General features: G+C 42.3%; 2 protein-coding genes across 4 annotated transcripts in view; one reads left to right on the top strand and one right to left on the bottom strand.

The window, feature by feature from the left end:
* Positions 1 to 13,677, top strand: part of ZNRF3 (zinc and ring finger 3) — a 100,529-nt gene extending 86,852 nt beyond the window's left edge. For all 3 annotated transcript variants that reach the window (XM_075515772.1, XM_075515773.1, XM_075515774.1), the window contains 6 exons: positions 2,485 to 2,616; positions 3,560 to 3,670; positions 4,909 to 5,076; positions 7,076 to 7,178; positions 7,980 to 9,725; positions 10,807 to 13,677. In XM_075515772.1, the coding sequence (XP_075371887.1) occupies positions 2,485 to 2,616; positions 3,560 to 3,670; positions 4,909 to 5,076; positions 7,076 to 7,178; positions 7,980 to 9,725; positions 10,807 to 10,850 (2,304 nt within the window). In that variant the 3' untranslated portion in view covers positions 10,851 to 13,677. The remainder of the gene's footprint in view (positions 1 to 2,484; positions 2,617 to 3,559; positions 3,671 to 4,908; positions 5,077 to 7,075; positions 7,179 to 7,979; positions 9,726 to 10,806) is intronic.
* Positions 13,678 to 18,026: 4,349 nt separating this feature from the next.
* KREMEN1 (kringle containing transmembrane protein 1) overlaps positions 18,027 to 20,573 on the bottom strand; it is a 36,765-nt gene continuing 34,218 nt past the window's right edge. The window contains exon 11 of the mRNA XM_075516263.1: positions 18,027 to 19,004. The gene's annotated coding sequence lies outside the window, so the exon portion shown is untranslated. The remainder of the gene's footprint in view (positions 19,005 to 20,573) is intronic.

Raw genomic sequence — 20,573 nt, 5'->3', positions numbered from 1 at the left:
GGGATATTTTTTCCCCTCTTATACACCGAAAAATTATCTGCAGAAAGATGTAATCTGTCTTTTTTCCAATTTTTTCTCTGTATTACAGCTTCCAGTTACTTTCAGCCACCCTGCTCTGAACTTGCGAAGCTGAATTACTGCCTCTTGCCCTCTTCCCTCTACCAGCAACAGCCGTCCTTCCTTGATTCTTGATAATAAACTGGGTGCAACTGTCCCCAATAGCTGGGAAACTAGTCTAGTGGATGATTAAATATTTTGGTGTGCCAATAAAATGGGAGGAGGTTAGTGGCTTAGTGCAGTAGCTGACAAAGTAGGCTCTGTTAGAGGACAGAGCAGCAGCCTACGCAAACACAAACAGGAGAGGAATGACTAGACCTAGCTTTCTAAGAGTTACTTAGTTGGCTCCCTTCTCATGCTGCTCTGGACACTTGTGTTTCATGCATTTTGATTCTCAGCCAAAGTCTTCAGAACCCTTGACATTAGGGGATTCTAATTAATTTGTCTTTAAAATAAATAGCATTTTGGTACTCACAATGGAATTGTGGAAAACAGTGACAGATGGATGACAATGGAGGAAAAACTGACATGAGTTAATCTGCAGTATCTTTGATTCAAATGGAAGTATCCTAAGACACTGAGGAGAGCTGTTGAGGAAGCTTTCCCAGGTATGCTTGTTACCAAGCAATAGAACATCTAAGGGAGAGTCCTTTGAAAGGAAGGAGTGGAGTATTATGAAAGGCAATCCTTCCTGCCAGTCAATGAACAGAAATAGGAAGCAGGCCTGACCAGGAGAAGAACTGTCCTCGGGCAATTTGGTAGCAGAATTGCTACCAAATGAAAGGGCTTTACATGCAGATTTTGTGGGGTTTATTCCCATTGATCGAAGTGGCTTTTGCTGTAGACTAAGCATGAAACTTTGGTTTTTGGAAATGCTCTGTGAAGTCCGATTTGTTTCTTAGTTTTACTTTTGCATAGTTTGAAGAGGAATGACAGCACCCAGAGCATCGTGTTTAGTGAAGACTGGCAGTGTGCAAAAGCTACTGAGGAATCAGGTGAATTCTTTCTTAGACAAGAAAGCTTGAGAGGGAATATGTGTCTGGGAACATAGGGACAGTGATTGGATTTGGCCTTAGGCCAGCAAGCCTTGTGGACACATAGGATTCCTGGGTTGGATTCAAGTACTTCAGCTAGTTTTTAGCTCTTCAAAAGACATCTGTCTTAAAAATATTTTGATCAGTGTTCTCAGAAGCCCAGTCAAATACTAGGAAGAATCTGTTTTAAAGTCTCAATGAAATCTGTCACCATCATCTGGACAGATTAAGTAGAGTACTTTGTAAGCAGGACGATAGACCAGTCAGTTGGTAATTTCTACATGTTTTAGCCAGAAACGACAGGCAGATATCAACAATGTAGATATGGTATCTCTGCCATACGCTACTCTTGTTCAATTTGCTCACACTCCTGTCATCTCATTCCTTTCCCCTGTACCATTTCCATCTGTTTGTCAGTGCCTTGCTTATTTTGTATCAACCAGCCTCTATACTAGGATTTTTCCTGTGGGGCAGAATAAGCTATATGAATTTATCATGTTGGTGCCATTTTGTAACAGAACAATTCTCTTGTCTTGTTATTCCCCTCTCTGGTATATAGTTTAGCAGACTGTGTTTCTGGATTTGTTGGCCAGAGAAGTTACGCAGTCTCCACACCAGAAGGTTTTCAAGCCCTGAGCAGCCTGGTCTGAAGTCACAGTTGACCCTGCCTTGGCCAGGAGGTTGGACTCGTGGGGCGCCTTCCCACCCACATTATTTTCTGATGCTATGCTTTGGCCTTTCAAAATAACTTAGCTGGACCTAGAAGGAAGTTTCAGGGTGAATTAAGCTATCTGCTCATATGCTTTAGTCTTTGAGGCCCCCATCCTGCCATCAATAGCTCAAGTGGTTGCTAGAACCCAAATAACTGTTAGAATGAGTTTGCTGAGTTAAACAGCAGAAATTACAGCCTATAATAAATTGGCTAGGTACAAAGAGCCTGCAAGACAGGACTCTGACATGAGATTGTTCAGAAAGCCGAAGAAATTTGTACATGAATAATATAACTACAAAGTTGAAATAACAAAAGGTTCAGAAAATGTAGCAAGGCCAAATTTTTTGGAATGTGCAGATTTTTATTCTTCTTCATTATGAGGTTTAACTTATTACAGTATTAGTATATGCACTGGCACATAATGCGGTTAAGTTAAAGCTGCTGTTGAGAAATAACATTTGCTTATGCTTAGTTTTGGTCAGTAAAAAAAAAGGCAGCTTAAGTCAAATGTTTAATTCAGGTTTAACTCTGGAATACTTAAGTGAAGGTCTGTGCTAGAAGAGAACGATTGGTACTTGAATCCATTCCACATTCATATTCCTTTACTCTTCTCTCCATTGTCCAAAAGAGAGGTAGTTTTCCTGAAACGTGCCTTTTGAGTGGATTATTCTTTTGTTCTAGCTGAACCAGGGCTCAGAGGACCCTCTGAAGAGACCAGTGGTGTATGTGAAGGGTGCTGATGCTGTCAAGCTAATGAACATAGTTAACAAGCAGAAAGTGGCACGAGCAAGGATTCAGCATCGCCCCCCACGGGTGAGACTTTAAGAAACTTTATCTAGGTGTTACACTGCTGTTACTTCTTGCAGTGCTTGCTAACTGCACTGAGTGTGAAGATGTTTTGATGCTCCCCATGAGCATTAATACATGTGAAATTCTGTTGACCTAAATAAATTGAGCAACTGCACTGTGGACAAGCAGCTACACTTGATGTAAGTATAGAATCCACAATGTGGCATCTGCTGTCTTTCATAAGGATGCTTTTGAATATATAAATGGCTAAAAATTTTATATAATAGAAGTTTTCCTTTTTCTTAATTAAATAACTTAATTATTGCACACTCCTGGTAGTTCACATTTGTAAGGTAGTCTGCCCTGTGTTAACTAATAATTCTGTGTGGTATTTTAAACATGGGTTAATTGTTTGATATCTGATATTTGTAATTGTAATATAAAATAGTTTTTCTACAGTTTTTTTTGAACACTCTTACATGTAGTTTACAGAAGAAGAACAAAGCTATAAGTCATCCATGTCCCAGTTACCACTTTGGTTTTGTTGTACTTTTATGGAATTCTTCTGTTAAGAAATGTATTTGAGAAGTGGGCCATTTGCTGAAAATTCATATGTTGATTTTCACTCACAAGTATACAAGCAAACCAATAAATCATGAAAAATTGTGTTAGTGTGATTCACTCAGTTAAAAAACCTGGGTTTTGTGGGATTGGTTCAGAGACACTGTAAATCTGACATCTCATGACTGGCATTCTGTGCATTTCATTCACTTGCAGGGACATATGAAACCCAGGTTTTGTCTCATAGAATCCTAGTTAATAAACAGAACAGCGTGTACTTTGACTTTTGCCGTTGTGACTGTGTACATTTGACAGTGACCAGTGAGAAAGTAGAGGAGAGCAAGGAAAACAGATTTGAGTATGATCTAAAGAAAGGAAAAATAATATTTTTGTTTTAATTTTTAAGCAACCCACCGAGTACTTTGATATGGGAATTTTCCTGGCCTTCTTTGTGGTTGTGTCTCTTGTTTGCCTCATTCTTCTTGTCAAGATCAAACTGAAACAGCGACGTAGTCAGGTAAGAGCAGTAATGGGATATTCACTGAATGCCGAAAGTTAGCTTCTCTTACTTTGTCCTAGAACTTGCTTGCTACTTTTGGAAATGCTGGACACTGACTTAGAATAGCCATCTTTGTGGAAAGGGTTTTATCCATGGATGTAGGCCTTTGGAACAATTTGGAAATGTCTTTAAACGAGAACTACGTTGACCTGTGATGTTCATTCAGTTAAATCTTGAAATGAAAAGAGTACTGAAGCAGTCCATTTAGCCGTTGGGAAGGAAGAACATTTCTGGTTGTTCAGAGGTTTATTGTCAGTAGCACTGGTGTACTTCTAAAGAAGTCCAAACTCTTGTTGCTGTATTGTGGAGAGAATATCAGGATTGAAAATAAAGTGCAACTCTTTTCAATAGAGTAACATCTATTGATTCTTAATGGGAGAGGTTTGCAAGGTAAAAAGTTTGGTTAGGAGGAATTCTAGGTGAGATACTTTGAGTTTGTCCTGTCAAACATGAAAGGGAAAGCAAATGGAAGCTAATGGACTCTGAAGTTTGTAGTTGTAAACTGTCCCGTATATACACGTAAAAGGAATGCAAAGCACCATAGACGCTTAGGACTCTTGCTTTGGACATACTGAGTAGGAATCCAATGATGTTATGGGCCAAGAGCAGTGTTAAAATACAGTGTTAAAAAGGAGGATGATAAATTCTACAGTAAAATGAAAACAACCCACCGCCTTCCTAAACTTCTACTATTGATTAAATTTGGGGGGAGGGGGAACTGATACAGCTAATTTAGTGACATTTCATTTTAATCCCTCTCTTGAGTATTGCTTCTGGTTATATGGTGGTAACAGTATAACGGGGCATTACAGTCAGTATTGAGAGTTCAAAAGAAGTTCCTGACCAAGTCTTATATATTGCCTTGAATAGTTGCTGCCTATTAATTGAGCAGTTGCAGGGTATCCCAATTGTCAGCACTTTCACCCTGTTTCAATTCAGAGTAGCTTATCATTCTCACTGCTGCATGTGGCATACATTCTTTCCATGAGGCTCCTGATCTAAATTCTACTTAGCCTTGTCTCTGCTTAATTTATGAAATTGTACATTAGTCTGGGCCTGATGTGATTTGGTAAGATACATTAATTTGATATGGTGGTGTTTCTCTGCTGCTACACTATAGTCCCTTATGCAGCAGCGTTGCCTTTTTTTTTTCTTTTTTCTTTTTTTTTTTTTTTTTTTTCTTTCTTCTGTTGTAGAATTCCATGAACAGGCTTGCAGTGCAAGCACTGGAAAAAATGGAGACCAGGAAGTTTAAGTCCAAAAGTAAGGGACACCGGGAAGGTAGCTGTGGAGCACTGGACACACTCAGTAGCAGCTCCACCTCTGACTGTGCCATCTGCTTGGAGAAGTACATTGATGGGGAGGTAAAGGATAAATGGTTTCTTCAGCATGGGCTAAGAATGTAGCTGGTTTATTTTAGCACCGTGGTACGCGGCTGGGTGTTGGGTATGTTGTGTGCTGAGGTTGTGCCGCTTGCCAGACTGATTGCATTGAGTAGCCAACTCAGCCTCAACTGCGTTCTGCAGCTCCCAAAGAAATCTCAAGGGCTTTTCCCCATACTACAAAGTGAGAAGTGAGGGATCTCATTCTGCAAGTTGCTACCTTCATCAGGTTGCTTTTCTGAGGAAGAACTCGTAAAGAAGCCAGGCTTACCTCAGCATTTAGTTCTCTGGGTATTTTTAACAAATTGTGTGCTAAGGTGATGATGCATGCAAGCTCTGTTGGACGTAAAGGATACATTTTGTGTTTTGCTTCTCAGACTTTGATGGCACCTTGTCTTTAAAATGTCAGGTACATAGATAGCACTGCTGGGAAACCAGAGGAGGAGAAGGAGGAGATGCCAAAAAGTTCAGGAACTGCTTTTTGACTCCTCAGTTACCATCGCTGCATTGATGTCAGTGAAAGGACGAAATAGAAAATAGGCTCCTTAGAATAGAGGCAGTCAATAATCACAGCTTTAAACTTCCATATAAAAAAATATTTGAGGACATTTTATTTTGCAGTTATTCATAAAAGATTCATCATTTTTAAGGCAATAGAAAATACCGGCTGCAGTATTTGAGTGCTACAAGCTACAAACAGAAAGTTAATGAAGTTAGCTGATGGGAAATTATTCAGAGTAGCAAGGATGAAGGCAGACAAGAACTTCAGAAGGGCTGTGCAAAACTGACTGGACAGGAAATTCATGCATGAACTTCAGCATGAAGTGATATACATAGGGAAGAGCTTCACATGTATTAGTGATGGGTTGTGAGGTGAGCATTACTGTTCAGGAGCAAGATCTTGAAGTTGTTTCAGATAGCGTTGTGAAAGCAGATGGGTGCTTTGTGGCAGTCAAAAAGGCAAATCTAGGCAGGACACTAGAAGTGAGAAGGGAAAGTCTAGAGAACTGAACAGAAAACGTAATTACACCACTGTGTAAGTTCAGTCATGCTCTCACATTGAGTGCTGTGTGCACTTCTGATCTCATTTCACAAAAGATATGTTGCAAATGAAGGTGCTTCAGAAAAGGGCAGTCACAAAGTGATCAAAGATTTGGAATGGTTTCTGTACAAAAAAAATGACTGAGTGGGCTAGGACTGTTTAGTCCTAGATTACTTGGGGGCAGAGGGAGTACAAAATCATGAATGGGGAGCATGAACAGGAATCAGATGTTCATTTTTTTTCTAATACAAGATTGGGTGCAATTAAATGAAACTGCTAGGATGCAATCTGAATCAAAATGTGTTTCTCTACCAGCAGGTAGTAGCCCTGTGGAACTTCTTGCCAAAGCATGTTACAAATTCAAAACCTGAGCTCATGGGGAGACTTGAGCAGTACTTGGAAGAAAGATCTTTTGTGGGTTTCTGAACTGGTAGATATCCAGCAGGCTCAGGAAATCCTGTAAACAGTTAATAGCTGAAGGATGAGAGTGCTGGGCAAGGGGAAAAGTATCATATATGCTGTGTTGTTTTTGCTTTTGCCTGAATGTTTTCCATTGCTAGTAGTTGTAGGCAAGATGCATCATTAAATGGATTCTATTGATTTTTTTTTTTTTTAAAGTTCATTTAATATATTAAGGAAAACTTTAATTATGGGCTCCTTCAAGGTGTTAGGTCATAGGGGCACACAGCAAAAAGTGTCCTAAAGAAATGTATATCTGCATGGACTTCTAACATGCCTGCAGACTATTCTTTTAGTGACAGCTGATCACTAGCTGTTGTGCTTTTGGCTGTGTTGGAACAGATAGCATTTTTTTCCTTCTTATCACTTTGAGACTAGGAATTGATCTGTTTAGTAGCTGAAAAAAACTAGGAATAAGCTGTGGAAAATTCACTCATGAGGAAGGAGTACTTTTTCATGTTCCTTCGTCTGTTCCTGTAGGAACTGCGTGTCATTCCCTGCACTCACCGATTTCACAAGAAATGTGTGGATCCTTGGCTACTGCAGCATCACACCTGCCCTCACTGCCGCCATAACATCATCGGTAAGTGCTGCAGTACGGATGCTCTGTTGTGCCATCCGTTTCGGACTGAACCGCTTACAAGATGACGCAGAAGTTGCGCCTGTTTGTAAATCTCCGTAGAGCCCGTAGTCTTTGTTGTAACGCAACCCTGGAAATACAGTTAGGACTAAGTTCTTTGACAATGACTGCGTGCCCTGGAGTAAGAGGTCGCATTTCTGGGTTCCCTCGTCCTGGGTGCGGGGCCCAGCAGAGGGCAGCGCTGGCGACGCCGGAACGGAAGGGGGACGAGTGGCTGTGACAGATGGGTATGTTTGCTCTTGGTAATTACAAGAAAAGACAATGTATTGTTTTTTATTTTTCCATGGTGTTGTAACTTGGAATGTGGTTTCCCTTACTTGCCCCCTCCCCCTTCCATTTCCTCTGTCTTGAAAAAGTTTTCTATTAATACACATTTATGTAAAACAATGTGTAAAGTGAAAACTCAAGCAATGACTACCAGCCTTGCTCTTAACCTGCAAGACCAGGAATGCTGTGTAAGCAGAAGGTTTTGCACATATGAGAACAGAATCTGAAATCACTTCACTTCTTTTCCTTTTTGAGCAAATACAATTGAGCGTTTCAAAGGCTTCCAGGCCGATGCTCTTGACTTACTTTGTTTTGTTGTTTTTCCTTCTGTGTAACAAGTTGGTGCTTTTTCTTTTAAACCTGTTGTGTGTGTAATGTAACTAAATTCAGAACAAAATATCCTTCTTTCTTGCATAAAGTATATTCCTTTTTATTCCCTCCTACTTCTACTTCTCCACTCTTATTTCTCTCATTCAGAACAGAAGAAGGGAAATGCAGGTCCAGTCTGTCTGGAATCCATCAACCCAGCACGCAGCCGGCAGCAGAGGGTGATTCTGCCTGTACATTACCCAGGCCGAGTGCACAGAGCAAACCAGATAACAGCGTATCCCACTCGGACCAGCATGGACCCTCACGGAAACCCTATCACAGTACTTACAGTTGAGCGACATGGTGAACAGAGCCTCTACCAAGCCCAGTCCCCAGCCTATATCCGAAGTTACCAGCCTATTCATTTGGACCATGCTTTAAACACGCATCACTGTAGCCTGGAACATAGGGCTTACTCTCCAGCTCACAACTTCCGAAGACCCAAGTTTGGTGGACGCAACTTTTCCAAAGCAGCGTGCTTTTCCCAATATGAGACCATGTATCAGCACTACTACTTCCAAGGCCTTAGTTACCCTGAGCAAGATGGACAGCCTCCAGCTGGCATTTCCTCAAAGGGTCCTTCCCGTGCCTTTCAGCCTGGTAGCAGCATGCTTTTCCCTCCTGTGGTACATGTAGTGCCCTCATCCCGCTTGGAGAGTGGCAGTACCTCCAGCTTTAGCTGCTATCATGGTCATCGTTCAGTGTGCAGTGGATATTTGGCTGACTGCCCTGGGAGTGACAGCAGCAGCAGCAGTTCTGGTCAGTGCCACTGCTCCTCTAGTGATTCCATGGTTGACTGCACCGAGGTCAGCAACCAAGGGGTTTATGGGAGCTGCTCCACCTTTCGCAGCTCTTTGAGCAGTGACTATGACCCATACGTTTACCGCAGTAAGAGCCCTTGCCGAGTGGGTGAGGTTGGTGGTGCAAACAGGGGTGCAATTGTTCTCTTGGAGGGCCCCCACCAGGACGAGCTTCCAGCTCACGGTCACAGTCTGGTGGGTGCTGACTGCCGGCCTGTGCCAGCTTCTTCCTCAGGGGACCAACTGTCTAATTGCAGCATGGATATGAACTATAGCAGTAATTCCTCACTAGAGCACAGGGATCCAAATGGCACTACCTCAGAGGGAGGACATGAGGCCACTCCTGGTGCTGCCTTGGATGTTAAAAGGAACTGGAAGAATCCAGAGATAGCAGGGCCGCTTATGGAGCAAGCATGCGCATGCTGCTTTGAACTCCAGCACTCTGCCCTGGAGCCTAGCAATGGGACAGCTGACTGTAGTGCACTCTTCCTTAGCTCTCCGCTGTGGGGGACGTGTGGCCCAGGAATAGAACCGCAGTCAGGGAACACCCCGGGCTTGTACAGTATTAACTCAGACCACTTGCATAGGACAGATGGGGTAAAATACGAGGGGTTGCCCTGCTGCTTCTATGAAGAGAAGCAGGTAGCCTGTAGTAGCAACAGTGGCAGTGGAGGTGGTGGCTGCTATACAGAAGACTATGCAGTGAATGTGCAGTACACGCTTCCTGATGACACCTTGCCAAGCTGCTGTAAGGGTGTCTGTGATCTGGGTCAACGCATTCCCATAATTCCTGAAGACAGAGACTGTGAGCTGATCCTACCTACGGAGTGCCAAGGGACCCACACAGGAGGCTGTAGTTCCTGGGATGGAACACCTGAGCTAGATACTTATCTGCACTGCCAAGGTATAGGAGAGGTACAGGACGAGAGGGAGGTGTGCTACGAGGCAACATCATTCCTGCGGCAGAACTACTCTCAGGAGGAGGAAGCCAGAATGCTCTTTCCCAGTCCCACTCTGAACTCCCAGAAGCTGATGACGACCACAAAAGCCACAGGTAATTCGTGTGCTTTTTTTGATTACTCGCTACCTTTCTGTCCTAGCGTATGAAATGCTGCCAGCTTCCTAGGTACCTGCAGCCATAAAGGTTACTGCCATCCTTTGCATAAGAGCAGGTTACTGACTAATCCTGCGCCCAAAAGCGTTATTCTCTTGTTACCTGTGCTCATTTGGTCATAGCTAAAGGAACAGAAGATGATAGTTTACTATCTAACCCTATAAGAGCTTTCATACTCATCCTTTGTGGGGACAGGAAAAAGTGACTGCTAGTCCCAGGCCTCCATTAGAGCTCCCGCAGCCAGGGACACCGTGCCAGCTGTGACAGCTGTGGCGAGCTGCCTAAGTAGGCAAGGCCAGAGTGCTGAGAGGGGACAGACAAGCTGAAGGATAAAAAAAGATGAGTGAAAAACCTGGAACTGCTGTAGAAGAATATGTGTGGATATACACAAGGGGAAAAAAGAACCACTTGCAGAATGAGGAGGGTAGTCCTTACCTGCCTTGCCAGGGCTGTTTTTAATGGTGTTCACAGAATCATAGGATACCTAGGTCAGAAGGGACCTCAGGCCGTCATCTGGTCCAGCCTCCTGCTCAAAGCAGGGCCAGCTCTGAGATCAGACCAAGTCATTCAGTTTGTTGGATTAGACCACGTTTATGCAGTCAGGCCATGACAACCTCCAGGGACGCAGAGTGCGCTCCCTCTCTGGGCCCTTGTTCCCGTGCTTGACTGCCAGCGTGGTGAAAAGATTTTCCTTCTATCCAGTCTGAACATCTCGTGTTTCAACATAAGCTCCTTACCTCTTGTCCAAAATGCATCACTGCGAAGACCCTGGCTCCATCGTTGTGACAAGCTCCATGTAGGTATTGCAGAGCTGCTAGGGAGTGCCCCCGAAGCTTTCTCTTCTGCAGGCTGAACAAGCCCCCATCCCTCAGCCTCTTCTCACAGGGTGAGTGCTCCAGCCCTCCGAGCATCTTGGCTCTCTGCTGAACTCGCTCCAGTCAGTCAATGTCTTGTTCTGGGGGCTCCAAATCTGGATGTAATATTCTCGATGCAATGTTCCTTAGTTTTCTTTGTCCTTCAGGTGCTGGATCTCATCCCTTGGAGAGAAGCCAAATTGGTGACTAGACCTGTCCAGATGATCCCGGATGGAGAAGCGGAGCTTATCAGAGACTCCAAATTCTCATGGACTTAATTTTTTTTAAGCTTTGACAAACACACAAAAGTGGTAATGTGGAGAAGGTCCCTCCCCCACTTCCTCTTCCTCTGTGTCCACATCAGCTTGATTGTCTCCTTTCTCCGTCTTGCCTGAAGCCTTCAGGCCTCCATTTGTGTGCAAAGCCCATGTGGGACATGGTGTGGAGCATTTCTGAGCTCTAGTGCCATTTCTATATTAATGACAAAGTGTTATTTATATTTTCTTTTTAGAAGTGACCGTGTCAGCTCTTGCTGAGAGGTAACACGGTGTGTTAAATAAGCCAGGCTATGTGTAGATGCTGTTATCTCCTACTTAAAGGAGTCCAGCCTTCGATAAGCTCAGGGCTACACCTGCCTTAGAAACCAGATAGCACCTTGAAATATAGTAGTCCAGAGGGATACAGCTGCTGAATGGATGCTCAGATACCGACTAATCCTAGTAGCAAATCCTAGTAGCCAGCAAGTTATATGAGCGATTTTGAGGGAGGTGAAGCAGTGGACTGTCTCCTTTCTCCTCTCCCCTCCCCCCCCTTTCATGCTGCTCTGATGATTTGGCTAGGAAGGGTCTCCTGCCATTATGACTAGTTTTAACAGAGTGGGGGTAGGGAAACTGGTAGCTCAGAATGTTCTCATCCTCGCTTCCTGCTAAACCGTGGACCTCATTGTATCTTCTGACTGGTGAAGAATGCTGGGGACCCCTCCCTCAAACAGATGCTAGAAGAAAGTGCTTAGGGGAATACCTTTGTAGGTAACGAACCTTGCCTTCCATAGGAAGTTTTTCAGGCACCTGTAGCCCCTGTTACGGCTGTGAGGAATGCTGGCATATGCAGGAAAACAGAGCTTGCAGGGTGCTTGCAGCTTGGCTGGCTCATTTTGGAAACGGGTCGGAAGGCGTCTTGTTTCCTCTACAGACTGCAAGCATGCCTAAGGGAAGCAGTGCTTGTCACCTTTGGTGCATGTGGGAAAGGGAGGGACTCGGTTTAATCGTTGTTTTCTTCTTTGCTGTGGTTGATGTAGCTTCCATAGATCGATCTGTTTTAAAGGTTTCTTGGGCCCAGCCAGTTGTGCTTCATTTTTGTCTTGCGTACAGAGTGCTCTCTGTACCCCATTAGCCTGGGCACATACTTTTGTTCTTGTTCTTGTACTAGTGGGGATGTTTGTTATCATGAGATAATGTATGTCGTCACTTCTGATAGCAATTGTTTCCTGTGGAAACAGCGGCTTCTGAGTAAGAGGCTACCATAGCATGGTTTAAATTGCCTGTCATGCTGCATGTGCCTGAGGACACAGTGTCATCCTGTCTGGTGGATTCACAGCAGGAATTCTCCTAAAGGGAAACTAATTATTTAATGCCCACAGTGCCAGTCTTCTGAAAAGATTTGTCCAAAGTTCAGTACACTTTGGAGATACTTAAAAGACATGAAAAAGAGATGTACGCTTCATGTTACATTTTCTGCCAAAGTCATGTCCTTGACAGCACTGGGCTAATAGTGAGCACCAGCAAAGTTAACTTGTTTGCTTTATAGTCCCAAATGAAATATTTTAAAAGAAGCAAACAGCTAAGAAACAACAAATACATTCATCTGTTTACTTTTACTTTCTGTACGCAGTAAGTTAGGAAAAAATAATTCTGTTTAAAGGAATTCACATTAAATCTTTTTAAATGAACAAACACCAAAATCCAGCTGTTCAGAGAATTAATACAAGGCAATATCTGGGTGTAAGATTACAAGACAAATTACAGTAAACACATTTTCTGTGTATAAAGCTGATTGGAAACTTATTCATTCTCTGAATGACTGAAATAAGTGGTATGTGTTGGGAGAATAAACTCTAAAGGTTTGGGGTTTTTGTTTGTTTTAAGTCTTACCTTTCTCCTTCCTCCACTCAAAAGAAATGCGTTGTAGAAGCTATGGTATACTACCTTGGTTATTCTGCTTGGTGTTTTGTGAGGCACTGTCTAAGGCCACCTAAGATGCATTGTACACTATAACTACACAGCACGTTGTGGTAAAATGTGGTTATAAAGAAGAAATTTTAATATTCTGGCTCATGGTGTTCCTGGATGTACTGGTCTCGTTCACATGTTGTGGAAATCTCTGCCAGTACAACAGTCTCTGCAGGCCTTACCACAGAGGTACCCTACTCTTGGTTTCTGTGTTTGGTTTTCTATTCAACATTGAGTTAATTCCCTGCTACCTGTATGTCCCTACAGACTTACAGGCTGGCTGGCCGTGATAGATGGTTTTTATAACAAAATGCCTTTCTACTACTTACATGAACAGTTGTCATTGTGTTTGGCTCATGAGGCACTATTTAAAATGTTTTTAATTAAAGTTATCTTATAGCACTTAAAATTGTTTTGTATAAAATTTGCTGTAAAGATTTGTAATATGGTCAAAGGGCTCTTTCTCCTTCATTACCATTTTTTAAAATGTTTTAAAAGCTAGAAAACATCTTGTATATATTCTGTATATGTATAGCAGCACATTTCATTTATGGAAATATGTTCTCAGAATATTTATTTACTAATATATTTATCTTAAGCCATGTCTTATGTTGAGAGTGTGTGACATTATTGTAATAATCATTGAAAATCACTAACATGAGGCCCTGTAAATACATGATAATTGCACACAAAGATTTTACAGTACTTGCCGACCAAAAATGATTTAAGAAAAGTTGTAGTTACCTGCAGTTTTGTAAGAAAGTGTACAAATGTCTGTATTAAAAAAAAAAAAAAGGCAAAACCACACAAAAATACAGTTTTATTGCATATACACGTGGAAGTTGTCCTTCTTGGTTTGGGGGAAAGGACATGGATGGCTGTGCTCCTCAAAGTATAGTCCTAGATATACTGAGATGAACTGTAATAAACAACAATATTTTTCCTTTTTTAAAATAATAGATAGGTAGATACGTATATACATACACACACGTACAGATCCTAACAAAAATGGTCATGATAAAAAGTTCAGAAGTGTTTTTTTCTGGAGGCAACCCATGATGTTCTGTCTCGGACCATTCAACTTTCAGCAAGTGCCACAGTTGAATATCCACCAGAAATTAGCCTTTTTCACCTGGGATTGTGCGCAGTGCAAGTCCAGTACTTGGCAGTTTTAGCTGCCTTCCTAAACTGTCCCCAGGTAGTCTCGCCCAGCATCTGTGTGCCATGAGGGCTGCCCCTCGCTTCAGCATCCCTGGTCAGACCTGGCTGATGTTGCTGTTGAGGAGGGCGGAAGCTAGACATAGTCACTGCAGGGAAACAACGGTTACGTAGGAAGGAAGGCGAAGATGATGTAGGGCACAGAAGGAAAAGTGAAGGGTTAGGAAAGTAGCGCACCAGAGTATGCTGTGGAAGAGATGGGGTGAAGAGCTCTGCCAGGGGAAACAGGGAAGGAAATGCAGAGAAGCTGAGACTGCAGCGTGGCAGTCCATAGCTAACAGGACAGCACTCGGCCCTTTATACAGTATGCAGGTTATTTGAGGTGGGGGGGTCTTACAAGCCCCTGAAGCCTCTGGGCACAGGAGGAGTGACACATCTGCTGGAAGGCATCCTCTTATGTTTGGAACCTGCCTCTTCCTTGTAGCAGGGGAACTTCAATTCTGGTTTAATTTCAGGTAAGAATAACTTGTTGTCCTGACATAAAACTTTTGCGACCTGAGCCAGGTCTCAAAATGATGCAGGTGGACGCAACTGGATAAATCATAGCTTGACTAGTCAAGCTAGATCCAAGTCCTTACCGTGGATCCTGAAAATCACTGGTCCTACTGAAGTGAAAATCAGTGCTGTGCTACTCTCTCTTTGTCGGCAGAGGCCATCGTTTGACCAAAGATGTTTATGCAGACAGCAAAAGAGAGGGGCTTGGAGGTATGTGGATAGCAGCCTGCGTGTGTGTGTATGTATTTATGTAATGTATGTTTATATCTTATTGTGTAAACAGTTTGCCTCTGTACGTTATTTATTTCCCACCCACTGATGAACACACACACACAAAATCCTTTCCAGTTTCCTCCTCCGGTTTCTTCCTTCTCCCAAAGATTTTCACCTGGTAATCCCCTGGACTTCCCCCCGCCCCCATCCACGTTCAAGTGCACCGTAATTCAGTCACACCAGAATTCAGCCAAGAAATGAGCCTTACTTAGCTCCAACCCCTGTTTTGTATGTGAAAACTCCGTCTTTGGGATGACAGACTGTTGAACTGAAGAGTATCATTTTCCGTGGGCCTCCTTCTAGCACGAGGATGTGTTATCATCCTCATCTCGGGTACGATGGGAAGGCCTGGTCTGTATGAGAAGACAGGCACAACACTGGAAGAGCAACAGGCAGGAGGGAGTTAAGCAGCACCAGCAAGTGCTTCCCAATCAGAGTACGTGCCCCTTTTTTTGCTCAGTGAACGGAATCTTGGCATTTGCCAATGATTATAGATATGCATTATATTTGCAAATTAGTTCATTAAACAATTGTTCTTAAAAATAGCGTAAAACTTGCCGTATGTGTTTGGCTGATACGCCTACGCTGGCTGATGATGCGCCTGTGTTGAGGGGTCGCATCTGAGTCCCCTTCCTCTGCCCTCCCTCCACCCCACCGTTTGCTATTGCTGACTAGGGTTTTGTTTTCTCATTTCTTGTTCTGAAGAAAAGCGTGAGGTGATTGTGCTTTTAAGAACAGGACATACCTTTACCCTTGCTGTCCCACAAAATAATCAGTGAGCCCATACTCGTCTGTTTGAGGAATTGTGGACTGTCGACTGAACTTGAGTGTGGTGCTTAGGTTTGTGTGCGTGTGCGCGCATGTGTGTATGTGTGGTATTGTCTCTTCTTTGTTGTGGCTTTTTTTAAATGACTAAATGTAAGCATTTTCTATCAAAAATGAGTATTTTGATATTTGGCATGGGGAGGTTCTTTTCACTGTTGAGGTTCAATATTTAAGGAAGAAATTTGTGGCAAAATGAGAGTCCTGTGGGCACCATGAACCTGCATGGAACCTCCATATGGTAAAACGAGAAAAGCAGGAGCAGACTATTCGTAATGAGCTCGCACATTATGGTAACACTTGGTGTTTCTGTAACACTATCTCATTTTTGCTGTAGCAATATTGGGTGCATCTGTCAAATCCTATGACAGCTGTTAGGTAACATTGGTTGTGACTTGTGTAGCACGAAGAGAAAAGTGTCCTTAAAAGGATGGCTGTGTTCATACTGTGTGGAGCCAGCCCGGCCTAAGTCTTTGGCCAGGGAGAAAACAGCATACCTGAAACCAGATATTTTATCTTGCAGTGGAAGCGCGGTGCTCCTGGGACTTAAACTCTTCATAGAAAAGTGTCTTTTTCAGAATAAAGAATACATTTCCCTCATGGGGAATGAAACTGTTGCTTGGGAAACAACAAAAAAAAAGTTCCCAGAATAAACAGAAGTGTAAGAGGACTCTCGTCACCTGAATGGCAAGAAAGGAGAGCAGAGCAGCCGTCGGTGGAAGGGGAGGCCGATCCCCTGTGACAGTAGTGCTTCTGAAAGGAAATGCGAGTCCGAGTCCTGCCGTGAAAAGCTGGAGAGAGTTTTGGTATCTGACACTGGTATTCAGCCATTTACATAAAAGTAGCTGAAGATTTCTTTGAGTGTAGCATTATTTTGGTCAGAAGGAGGAATTAATGAAAGAAAAGATGAATCTCGCAAGAAAGTGGAAACAGCATTACATGTTGCTGCACTTTGTAGAGAAAACACCGAAAGAATTGTTATAGTTACTTCTAACAGTTTGAAAACATGTAAACCAAAAACTTCCATTTGCTGTTACCTCAGAAATTGCTTCTCAGAGCGATAACATATTTTCCGTATGTAATCATTCTCAGCATTTTCAGCTCAAATATTCTCTTCTAACCTCCACAGCGGACAATCTCGCTGTAATCCGCTGGCGAACTGCAGCAGTTTCTGCCTCCTTTATTCAGCGTTTGTCTTGCACTTTAGTGGTACTAACCAAACTCCTCCTGCAGAAAGTCACTGTATTTATTTTTTTATAATTATTACTTACAGCCATTTGCTGAACGCAGGATGACCATGTATAAACACAGCACATATTTGAGTGGCGATGAGTCATTTCAAGTTCGATTTATTCTGTTTCCTTGTCAGTCTTATTTGGTTCATGTGATAGCCTTTGGATTTACAGTAAGTTGTCTTGAGACTGAAATTCAGAATGCCAAATTTCATCCCAAAGCACAGGTGCTCAGTAAAGTTGTGAAAGTACGAGTTGCATGAAACATATGTGTGTCGGGGGGGTGTTGTTACAGAAGAAAATGGTATGGTCTGAAGGCTGTTGTATTTGTCACTGTCAAGGCAGCAGAATGATAAGGTTGTTCCTAAATGCCTAGAATGATACTCGGGTGAAACTGTCACTGGACTACATTTCATTGGAAGATTGTGAAATAGCATTTCTGCAAGGTATTAAGAACTAGTTGGACAAGTATTTGTCAGGAGTTGTTTTTGTAGGTCACCCTTCCTTTAGGCAAAGCGGTGCACTAGAAAAATCTGTTGGCCGTCCTTCCCACTGCCTGAGAAGGCTTATTAAGCAGAAGATGAAACTGGAATAGCTAGTCACGCTCATTCAGTGGCAGCCAAGTGTCTGCTGACGTGTTTGGCCTGTAGTCACACAGGCTGCAGATTCAGTACAGTTTCCAGGGCTATCAGTAAAAATCTCCCATTTATACTATTGCCAGGGGAGCTTGGAATACAGAGACTGTAATTCTGCAATACCACTGGGTCATCTGCATGAGCAATGTGATAAACCTCCTCGACATGGTACTGGCTGTAAAAATCTGGCAGAAACAAGCCCTAAAAAAGACGATGTTAATGCTCGACTGAAGAAGCAGATGACATTTGATGTTAAAATGGTTCCGAGAGTATAGGCACATGAATTTGCAGAATCTGATGACCAGTCTAATACGATTACAAGCTAGAAATGAGGTTCAAAGGAGGAAAGTGCATCTTAAAGCAATTGTTTCATCAGCATCTATTCTGCCACAAAACTGAGTCTGAGTTACCCTCTTCTCAGTGTTCTTCTGTCACATATACCAATGAATTATCTTTGATTTTTTTCTATGGTTACAGTGTATAGAAAATTTATTTTTCCCAGAGTGTAAACTAACATCTTTTCTTCCTATAAAATGTTAGCAAGATACAAGCATAATATGCTGTATTAAATAATGCATTTCCTATACATATATAAATATATATATTACTATGATAACATATCACACGTATTTTTAAATAACACAGTCTCTATTTCCCCCCGACATAACAATATTAAAACAAAAGTACATATAAAATCATTTACTCAACAAACTAAACTAGTTTGAAACGTAGATTTTGAATTAGGGAGGCCACTTGTCCAGCGGGCCCCCTTCCACCTGAGGTCCACATCTACTGCAGGCTACTGGAACCGACATGCTGCATAAAGCAAGGAGACAGTCTCACAAATTGCTACGGTGGCAGGGCCAGCGTAAGGACTTGCTGCCCCTGCTTCGGGGACAGACAGCTGTCTTCTTCCTATGACTTACTGTCCACTTAGCTGTGTTAGCTCACCTGTCTGTGCAACCACCCCATAAACAAGATCAGAGGACTCATCTCTGTTAAAAGCAACTCAGGGAAGAAAAAGCGATGGTAATTTTTAACCCGATCAGTTTATTGCACCACCACACAGCCGGTCATACCAACACAACAGTGAGGAGGGGGCCAGAGCAGGGGCTGGAATGCGTGTATGCGAGGAGGCAGCTCCTCATGATGGTTTTGTTGTCAGAACAGTTGCTTTTGAAATTGTGGCCAATGTCACATTTGCAGCCTGGCCAGCCTGTTGAGGGGACTGCTAGGTAGGAGGTCAGAAGGCCATTCAGATACAATTCCAAACGACTTCTTCTTCTGCAGTTATTTTCAATTTGTTGAAGAAAATGCTGTAAATGCTAACATCCTGAGGTGTCCGTGCCCTCCAGCTGTCAGCACTCAGCTGCTAGCGTCGTAGGGGCGTTTCTGTATGCTGAATCATGTGGGATTACAACAGTTGTGCATGTCAGGCTTTTCTTCTTTCTCTCCCCAAACCCTTATAGCAAAGATCATAAAGTGCTGTGTTAATGGATACCATATACATCGGCCATGTACCACTGAAGTGTTTGTACCAGGAGTGCGAGTGACCATTCAAAAAGACCACGTTTTGAAAAAAATCCACAGCAGAGATCTACCTGCTCTTTATGGTCTCAGGCCTGTATAGTAAGAAGTGCTATTTAGGGGACCCTATCCATGCATTTCTATCTATTGCTCTGTTTCCAAGTATTAGAGGTATCTAGAATCAGACAATCAGAAAGATTTGGGGGGAACATAACGACTTCCTCTACACTTTTATCAGTGTGTTTACCTGTGCGCTGTCCAATACCTTATGCTTAATCACAATCATTGTTGCCATGGCCAGTTAATCTGCTATAACTGCTGAGTTTATGGGTCTTTCACACAGAAATTGGATAAACATTCCTGGAGAAAGGCCCATTAAATACAATTTTATTATTGAAAAAATAGTTGAGGAGCTAAGGGTTAGGGTTAGAGATTTTGCATTGCTAACCAATGCAAAATCTCAGTTTCTAAATTCTCTAGATTTTGCACTAGTAGCATCAGTCTTTGTTGTTGTTGTTTGTAATGGACTTGCTCTAATTTTATAGTGAAATTAAATTCTTTACTGAAGAAGAGAAGCTTAACAGTTCTGTATTTTTTCCTTCTGCAGGAGGTAGAAATCAGTCATGGGGTGCTCCTAATGTTTTTTCAGTCTATCAGCATTAGCTAACTGCTCTATGAATGTCCCTTTGACTGACTATGTTTAACTGCTCAAGAACATTTGATAAGGCAAGCAAACAAAGCTTCATCACAATGTGCTCATAACTTAACTCTTAAGGATCTAGCTTTACAATCTGACTCTCTCCTCCTGGTTTTCCATTAGTGAACCATATTAAGCATGCTTAGGAAGCAAACTAATTTGTTTTGCTACAAATCTGTGAGGTAGACTCTTTCCCTACACAGCACGATGCAAAGCCTGATTGTTAAAAAGGCAATTTAAAAATTTTTCCTGGGTCTGAAACAGGTAATGTTTTTTGGTCCAACCTGATGACACATAAGAGATAACCAGCGTATTTTACAGCTTGTCCTGTCTTGATTTTAGGCGATACTGTAATTATCTTTTCCTGTATTCTTTCCAGCAGCACATGCAAGAAAGTACTAGATGTTCCCATGATATTCCATTTTTTATATAAACAATACCATAATTGCTGGCTTAGTAAAGTCTTGTTTCTATTAAGCATTTATTGTGGTATTGTTCAGCTGTCTCTGGCACTCATCTGTGGTACATAAATGGAGCTGGAATGAATTCAATTCAGGTAAAAGACTAGATCTACAATGGCAAGTAAGGCACAGTATTTCATTGTTTAATTCTTAGATGCCCTATTTTTTCAAGGAAATCTATAGACCTCATGAAGGGGAGGGAGTTATATGTTAAAAACAGAAGGGCAGATACTATAATGAATTTAAACTCAGTGACAATTCTCTTATTTTTCTTAGTTACCTTTTGCAGATACATTTAATAGTTGTTCTCTGACTGCAGGTGTGGTATAGACAGACCACTAGTATA

This window comes from Mycteria americana, chromosome 13 (genome assembly GCF_035582795.1).
Source record: "Mycteria americana isolate JAX WOST 10 ecotype Jacksonville Zoo and Gardens chromosome 13, USCA_MyAme_1.0, whole genome shotgun sequence".
NCBI classification, from domain to species: Eukaryota; Metazoa; Chordata; class Aves; order Ciconiiformes; family Ciconiidae; genus Mycteria; species Mycteria americana.
Note: the sequence above shows the minus strand (reverse complement) of the source record. Positions and strands in the feature narration are given on the sequence as shown.